General features: G+C 41.0%; 1 protein-coding gene across 5 annotated transcripts in view; it reads left to right on the forward strand.

The window, feature by feature from the left end:
- Nucleotides 1-8,978, forward strand: part of usp3 (ubiquitin specific peptidase 3) — a 73,951-nt gene extending 64,973 nt beyond the window's left edge. For 3 of the 5 annotated variants that reach the window (XM_052042418.1, XM_052042417.1, XM_052042419.1), the window contains 2 exons: nucleotides 178-245; nucleotides 7,098-8,944. In XM_052042418.1, coding sequence (XP_051898378.1) covers nucleotides 178-245; nucleotides 7,098-7,266 — 237 coding nt within the window. In that variant the 3' untranslated portion in view covers nucleotides 7,267-8,944. Of the gene's footprint in view, nucleotides 1-177; nucleotides 246-1,095; nucleotides 1,175-7,097 lie in introns of those variants that run through there. The other 2 variants (XM_052042415.1, XM_052042416.1) reach the window with 2 other exon arrangements.
- The last annotated feature ends 272 nt before the right edge of the window (nucleotides 8,979-9,250 follow it).

Raw genomic sequence — 9,250 nt, forward strand, 5'->3', positions numbered from 1 at the left:
AGAACAACCAACCTAGCAGCTGGTTTAAAAACTCATGGGTCAAGGCTATGGAAATACTATTCATCTCTCTGGTGGGACTAAAGAGAGAAAGCAATTTTCAAAATGTTATGTTTGATTTGAAAGAACAGTGAATGGCTGGTTTAATGAAGATCTGCACCTTTTTTCTCCCTCCTCTAGCCTGAGAATAGTGGTCCAGAGTGCTGTCTGTATGACCTTGCAGCAGTGGTGGTGCATCATGGTTCAGGGTGAGCACTTTTGATTCTCTATTAGAGAGATTTCGCATTGTAGACATGTTATTAAACCGACGTGCAGTGTTTACTGTGCAGTGCAGTAAATTATTTTGGGAACTAAAGGATGTGACAAGTACAGTATTGAATTCTCTCCAAAGGACCTACTCTGTTACCAGATTTTTTATTTAGTTTACATAGTGAACACTGAACAAATGGAGGTGATGCTGATGGGGAGGGGAATTAATTTGCATGGTTGATTTTTGAGTATACTATCACCCCTCCTGAGCAGTCAGGCTCAGCTTGACTAAAAGAGTAACTAAAATGTCCTCAGGAATCCCTCTAAACACAAAAGCATTAAAAGCGGGCAAACATTAGTAGTCTTACAGTTAAATCTTCTAAGCTATCCTGATCCTGCACGTGATTGTCAGTAATTTTAAACAGCCTGTATGAAATCCTTTTCAATAAAATGTTTTTTATAGTTTTTGTAAAGCTAGAAGTGCTTAAAATTGCTTCCTATTTTGCATTCAGGCCAGAAGTCTTGTTTAGAAAAAAATGAATGTGTGTTTATGGCTGTCTGCCAGTGTAAACACGTACACACATGACAAAATGAGTGGCCTTAGTCATTTCCTCTTGTAATGTGACGTGCTATGGATTGTTTCACTTTGCTTTCATTAAAAGTCCTATACTGGTAGTCTTACACTAACTAGTAATCCTACCAGACTGTCCCTCTGGGATTGTGGTACCAATGTTCATTTCGCACCTCCATAGTTACAGGTTTGTCAGAAATGGACGTGTATGAGTGAAACCAAATTCCCTGTTGTTGCTGCAAAACTGGTGACCACCTGGCTTCCTCTATCTGCCCCAGGACTAATGTGTTCACATGCTGGCCAGTTCACAGCAGGTGTCAGAGTTGTGGAGGAGCAAGGTGACCCGCTCTTTTCATCAGGAGGTAAACTGGAAATGACTGATGAAGGTGGTGAGATCCAAAAGAATGGGAAAATTGAGACCCTTAAAGCTACTCTAAGCTGGGTAATGAATTAGTCACTTAACTGCTTACCTTAAGTAATGAGGTCATCTCAGAAACCCAATGGACGGCATCTTTAAAGCCAGATATTTGCCACAAGACCGAATTGGTTGTTTTCAGTTGAAATTGTCACTCGGCTAAGTGATTTTTTTTTAAAAAAAGTCCCTTGTTGCTACCAGCAGTTTAGATTCAGAAATTAATGCTTTTATTCAGGCAACCATAGGAGAATAATGACATGTTTAGGTATGTTCTTTGATTGGCTCTTGGTTGTGCTGGAGTGCAGTAAATCGGCAAATAACTAAAAGAGCATTTTGTTTTTCATTGAAGAAAAATTGAAATGAAAGTTGGAGAAAGATGCTGCTCATTGGATCAAATGTACTCTGGTACTTGACAAGTTAAAGACAGTTTGGAAAGAGATCTTTCAATGTTACCCAACACTGTGTCCTCTGTGGAAGATAAATTAGCAAAGCAAATGCAGTGTTGCATTTTGTTTCTAGATTAGCCGAGTACAAGGCTGGTTTTATGCTGTTGTAATTGTAGACCTCTGAGCAGATGCATCTTGGCCACTGTGTGGAGTTCTGGTCACCGAGACTATGGAAACATTCAAACCCCAGATACAGCCAGTACAGATGAGTGGAGAAGTTTGAATGAGGAAAGATTGGAGAAAGCTCAACTCGTTAGTTTTGAAATAAGATGACTGAGGGATAATCCCTGGAGATGCACATTAAATGTTTTTGTTAAATTACATCTGGAGGAATACTTTGAGTAACACTTGTCACAAAAGATAAAGCCCTAATGGGCATCTGACAGCTAATTTGGAGCCATTTAACAAACACTTATGGAGCTGGCCCAGGTCTAAAACACTCATGGAGCTGGCCCAGGTCACACCTCTGACAGACAGAATTTTTTATGAAGTTCATTCTGTAGGATCAAACCTAATGTTCACAAAAAAATGCATAGGGGAAAGATCCACCTACAGTATGGTGATAAATTTGTTCAATTTCATACAAAATGTGATTTATCTTAAAACTGGAGCAAAGTAAAGCTCCGCCACTTCCCTGCTTCAATTCATTATTTTGGTGCAGCCCTGTTTTGTTTGTGCTCTGACACGTGGAAAAGATCCAGTTGTGATAGTCTAAACAAAGTGCAAATGAAAAATGCCAAATAATATATACTGTAGGTATATTGATACTGGAAATGATTTTTGGGAGTAGAATTGAGCAGTTGTGCCCTTAAACTATGAATAGAGGATGGTGAGATACCAGCACATTGGTATTGAGGCACAGTTACAGGGTGGAGAGTTGGGGCTTTCCTCTAAGGAATGGAGAATTGCAAGGTGAGTCATGTGGGGATTTGTCTTGGGAGTCAGCTGGCCTGTAGTGTGGAGCTCAGATGGGTTTACGGGTCAGGCCATGGGACTGGGAGTCTTACACTTGTATTCAGCTGCTCTCCCCTACGTTCAACACTGTCTTGGAAAGTGATTGAATAAATTTGACATGTAACTGGTGACCAATCGAAGCACTTGTAGAACACTTTGCATCAGGATTGTCTTGCAACGGTCAGCAACTGAGGTCAATGTCTATTTTCATAGTCAGGGCCTTGCAGCACAGAAACGGGCCCTTCAGCCCATTACGCCCATGCTGACCTTTTTGCCCATCTACACTAATTCCATTTGCCAGCATTCAGACCTAACCCTTCTTTGCCTTGCCTGTTTAACTGTCTGTCTAAATTCCTCTCAAATGTAGTAATTGTTCTGATTCCAGCACGTTCCAGTTATCAACCACTCTTGTTTTTAAAAATATGTTCAGGTTCCCTCCAAAACTCCTTCCCCTCACCTTAAATCTTTACCCTCTTGGTTTTGATACCCCTAACATGAGAAAAAAAGATTCTATCTACCCTATCTATACCTCTGACAATCTATCAGGTCACCCCTCAGCCTCTTGCTCCAGGGAAAACAAGCCCAGCCTATCCAATCTCTCCTCATAACTAAAGTCCTTCAATCCAGGCACCATCCTCATGAATCTCCTCTGCACTCTCTCCAGGGCAACCACATCCTTCTTATAAGTGTGGTGACCAGAACTGCGCACAGTACTCCACGTGTGGCCTAAGTGTTCTGTGATACTATCTGTGCTTTATTATATTACTTGTAAGTAGTTTCATCATCTACAGTACACCATGGCCCTCACATGAGTGATGATAAAATTGTGCATTCACTGTTACAGTGATGTTTACTTATTCAATTATGTGATATGGGTTCCACTGACGAGGCAAAGCCAGCAGTTAATGTCCATGCAGTTTGTCCTGGATTAGGTGGTCTGGAGCTGCCACATTGAACTGCTGCAGGCTCAGAGTTCCAGGATTTGTCCCAGTGACAGTGATTTCCAAGTCAGCAAGTTGTGGTTATCTTCCCTCACGGGTACTATCCTTGTCCTTGTAGATTGTAATTGTAATGGGTTAGGGTGGTGCTTACGGCATATTTTGTTGGTTCCCACTGTACTGATAAGGAAACCCTTTAGATGTGGCAGAACCAATTGCAGGCACTGGGTGGTCTGCCAGTGTCGGATTTATTCATCACTTCCACTTTCACTACTGCCCTGCAGACATTGATTCCTGTCTACAGTGGTTATTTCAGTGGTAAGTCACCCTCCACACTTTAACCCCAGTGACCTCGGACTTTGCCTCAACATGGACGATGTTACGTGCGGTGTTTTTGTTTTTGTCCTCACAATCCCACTGACAGATTATTTGAAATGACCTTTGCTTGGAGTGTTGTTCCCAGTATTGCTTAAGTTATATCTCTGTAATGCTCTCGAGTCCTGCCTTTTGCTTAACTGTAAGTTGTAATTTAGTTTGGCACTACCTGAATGATTCAGCATGGGATCACTTCCTTGAACAGTGGAGGAATTGCTCCATTCCTTCTTAGCTCCTCCCTTGTTTTCGGTCTTGCTGTCTCTTCACCCTCTCCTCATAATTTGATGCAGTGAGCTGAGTTGAATATGGAATAAATCCACTTCCAGATACAAGATGTATTCCTAAGCTTTAGTTTTATTAGACCTATGAACCCCATGGGGCCGTGGGCAACTTACTTCAGGGTCTCTTGCAAGTCGTGATGTAGCAGATGTAAGATGGATAAAATTTCTGTGGGCACCCAAATCTGAAAAAGATGTGCCACAGTCCTCCTTGATTGTCAGGGCAAATAGTCCCTGCATTTCTCTTGGAGTTGGCTCGCAGCTCAGATCATGACCACTGTTGATGTTATTTGGCCACTAGAAGGTTGCTGAGGTGGACCCTGGTGTTAACCTTCCCTGTGGCAGACAGCGTCAGGACCTCTCAGTAGTTACCACAGTTGGAGTGATCTCCCTTCTTGAAGATGGTGTTTTGGATCTGTGGGCATTTTCTGCTCTTCCCCGAGATAAAGTTGTGAATTAAGTTGTGAGTTTGTGAATCGAGTTCCACTCTGCCAAGAAGGAAGAACAGGGCAAGAGGAACAGTGGGGCGGGGTGGGGGCAGGGCTTGCCTGGTGTAAGGAAGGTGAAGGGGGGCCAGGGAGCAGGGTGCTGAGAGAGAGAAGTGAGTAAAGGTTGGAAGGAAGGGAACTGGGTGGGTGAGAGAGCACTGAAGGAAAGGAGATTTGGGGCAGGGGAGGATAAAGGGTGAGGGGGTCAAGGAGGGATGGTGGGCGAAGCAATAGAGTGATGTTGAGCAAGGGTGTCTGTGCCTGAGCCCCCTGTATGTGCACTTGTTGACAAGCACGTACATGTGTGTTTTTGTCCATCAGTAGAGTCTGCTGTCCATCATGGAACCAACCCCACCTCCCTTATCACTTTGGGTAATTGTTCTCGGCCAATGGACTGCAGAAGCTAATTAAAGTTTACATTTATTTCACTCTGGGCCATACTTTCAGCCAGAGCCACAGCAGAGCAACCAGAGTTAACCTAGAACATAGAACAGTACAGCACAGGAACAGGCCTTTCAGCCTATAGTGTCTGTGCTGACTAAAATTGGTAGAACTCTTTCATAACAACAAACAGCCTAGGAGTAGGTTTCAACACTCTTCCTGCCCTAAACACATGCACCTTGATTGCTCTAATATCCAAAGATCTATCAATCTTAGTTGTGAATGAAATTAATGACTGAGACTCCACAGCCTCCAGAGTAGGGAATCCCAAACATTCACTACTCTTTCAATGAAGGCCTTCCTCACCTCTCCAGTCCCAAGTGGCCTGCCTGTTGTTTTGAAGTTAATTGCTAGGGGAAACGTGCTCCTCGTATCTACTCTGTCAAGTCCAATGAGGTCGCCTGCCCTTCTTAACAATAGGAGACACCCTACCTGTTCATATGACAGACCTGCCACCTCAGGAAGCTGGTGGATCTTCACTGCACTTTCTCTATAGCAAGCCTCTCCTTGGGTCAAGAGTCTAAATCCCTGTGCAATGCTCCAGGTGTAGTCTCACCAAGACCTTGTAGTAAGATGGTTTTACTCAGAACTCATCCTCCAACAACAAAGGCTATCACTTGCTTTCCCAACTGCCACTTGACTAGCTCACACTGACTTGTGTATGAGGCCATCCAGGTCCCTTAGAACATCAACACTTCCCAATCTTTCACCATTTAAAAAAAATAACTAAGCATTCTTTTCAAGCCAATGTATGTCTGTGCTCTGAATTTTGCAGGGTGAGACAATATGTGATGTCTTCTTGCCCAGCCTGGATTTTGGAGTAACTTCTGATTGTTGTCCATCTCAACTGCCTTGTATAATGCTGGCTTTTCCAGCAGTGCTCACATCCTGCAGAATGAATGATAAATGTAGTCACCCTGACCATACAGTGGGGACTGTATTACCTCACTCTAGAGGGCATTGACATGCCTTTTGTAAACAAAAATTTATGAGTATCTGTAAGCTCTGCCTGTGTACATTCGAGTGTCATTCCTATCCCTACTGACTTACAATGGCACTTCAAGATGTGGATTTTAAAACTCTCAGGTTGCTGTACCCCTCCATGGCCTTGCCATTCTTGGATCTGGAATTGATTCCAGCATTACAATTCACCGCAGCATTTTGTACTTCCCACATCTCTGATTTTAATTGTTCCACCACTGGCTGTCCCTTCTGCTGCCCAAGGTTCTAACCACTGGAATTTCATCTCTACCCTCCCTTGCCTTGCTAAAATATAGCTCCTTGACCAAGGTTTTGACTAGATGCACTTGTGCCTCCTTGTGTGGCCCTTTTAATTTTGTTCTATAAAAATTCATTGATGCTTCAATGTATTAGTAGTACTGTCTTGTTGAACATGAAACTGCAAATGCTAGAAATCTGAAATGAAAACAAAGTGTTGGAGACACTCAGCAGGTCGGGCAGCATCTCTAGAGAGAGGAACTGTTCGCATTTCAGGTTGAAGGTCTTTCATCGGAACTTGGAATGTGAGTAAAAGTTAGTTTTAAATTGCAGAGGGGGTACGCCATTAGGAAATCCCTGGGATGAACACCCTCTCTGCAATTTAAACCTAACATTTATTCACATTCCAAGTCAGGATAAAGGGCTTTCTCTCTTAAATGTGAACTCTCTCTCTCCCCACAGACGCTGTCCGGACTGCTGAGTGTTTCCAGTATTTTGTTTTTTTACCACGTTGTTTGGTGGACATGGGGTGGAGTGAATGAGCGTTTGGTCTGTGCATTTTCTTCAGATTACAGTTGGTTCATAGCTAGGTTATTTATGATCTTTCATTTTACATAATTATTTAAAATCAATACAAAGGTCCTAAATTTTGTAATTTTGCATAAAGTAAATTGAAATGAATGTATTCTGACTGGAGCAGTAACTACATTTTTTTTTGCCCTCTTAGAGTTGGCTCAGGTCATTACACTGCATATGCAACTCATGAAGGACGCTGGTTCCACTTCAACGACAGTACTGTTACATTGACTGAAGAAGAAACTGTAGTGAAGGCCAAGGCCTACATCTTGTTCTATGTGGAACGCCACACAAAATCGGGATCAGGCACCAAACTTTAATGCAACCTAACTTTTTTTTATATGCAAGTGTTTCCCAGCCAATACTGAATTGGAACGCGCACAAACAGTTCTACATTTCCACAAGTACTTGATAGCTCAAGACTTCTTTTCATCTTGCACTTTTAAATCACTGATGAGAATTCTGTTTTTGCACCATTATTAGTGCTGATACAGCAATCGAGGACAGCTGGTCTAATTTTAGCCTATCACAGAATATTTTGAAATCTGTAGTGGTTGAACTTGATTAAGAATTTGGTAGCTCTGACGTTGAAATTTGATATTTTAAAATGGCCTCTTTAGTGTAAATTGTAGGATAGCATTTGCTGCCCTCAAGGTGCATTTACATCAGCGTTTATTCAAAACTCTCACAAAACATCTTGATTTGTGACATCCAAATTAAATGTTGATTTCAGCAGTCTGTTTCCCTGTGGTGGACAGAGAGACTGAATGATTTGAATAACCGCACAAGACTAATAAAGTGTGTGGGCAGATTACTTGAGGTTTTTTTTTTAAGTAGGCTGCTACTATTTTCTTGTCTCCTTCAAACAAGTACTGTGTATATCCAGGACCTGGTCTCAGTATTCTCAGATACATAAAGTGTAAATGCACCTTGACTTTGCAGTGCTATATCTTATACACTTGTATCTGCCCAAGAATTTTTTTTAATGAAAACAGATCATTGTGTAATTTTAGTTGCCATTTCTCATGTGACCATTGTAAACACTGGTAACCCAGAACAAAGGCATTCTGCTCCACACACACCTGTGCTGCACAATTAAATTTGTGCTTTTACATTTTAGTTTGGATATTCAACTTTGGTTTTTAAAAATCGCACCATTTTTCTGATGTATCGCTAGACACTTTTGAATCTTTCAGAAAACAAGTTTTTTTTAAAAAGAAATAATGGAGCAAAAAAAAACAACTGCTGAGTTTTTAAAAAAAAAGGACTCTCATTTATCCCGATACTTTGCTGGGCAGAGTAGGGTTTGTGTACAGCTGTCTGCATCACTCAGTGGCAATGAATTGCTAAGATTTGATTGGATGCAGGCTGGGAAGAATGGCTTGTAATTTGTGGTTTTTACCTGATAAAGAGAAATGAAAAGATGCCAGGTTACTTGAGAGGAAACTGGACGGTGGCATATCTTTAATAAATTGTGTACACAACATGAAACAGTGGGGATAGCTATCAGAAAACTTTTACTCATGTAAAATGGTATATTTTCATGCCAGAATAAAGTCCTTTTTATCGAGGGCACATTCTCATTAATTCTGTTATGGTGGCCTAAGTAGTGTTTTTGGAACTGAATGTTTAAATCACATAATGAGATGAAATGATGTATTTGCATGCGGATGTACTGTACCAGGCAGCAGCTGCAGAAGAACAAGCCAACAAAAGCAGTTGGGAGGTTTTCAACAGATCAGTCTCTTAAATGTGAAAACACACATTCTAAACTTGAATCTGCATATTAAAACTGTACAAACTTATTTAAATGTTAATGTTTTTGGTTGCAAAATATGAACTGACATAGTAATAACATGAGATTTATTCAGTTTAAACCCCACAAAACCTGATTGTATATGTACTACTATGGCTGCTTATAATGTTATGTATATTAGTAAATGTTCATGTATTGTTTCACTGATAGTAAAGTGCAATGTTAATGATGCAAAACTTTGTATTTTGTCTTTAATTATAAATCTTGATGCAATATTTGTCAACTGGATGTGATCCTGGGATTTAATTTTAATCAGTCATTCATTGTGCAGCTTGGTAAGACTAATCAATTGTTTTAACCACCTTCAACTGTTAAATTTCTTTTGCCCAATATCCCTTGGAAATATAAGCCCATCTGTGATCTGCCCTTTTTAAAATGTGACTACAATTAAAACCAATTCCTTGAGTTTCAGAACATCCAATGGGCATAAAAAAAATTAGAATAAGTATGAGTACGTTCGTTCTTTCTGTAACTGAGTATTTCCCCTA

Source organism: Pristis pectinata, chromosome 32 (assembly GCF_009764475.1).
Source record: "Pristis pectinata isolate sPriPec2 chromosome 32, sPriPec2.1.pri, whole genome shotgun sequence".
Classification (NCBI taxonomy): domain Eukaryota; kingdom Metazoa; phylum Chordata; class Chondrichthyes; order Rhinopristiformes; family Pristidae; genus Pristis; species Pristis pectinata.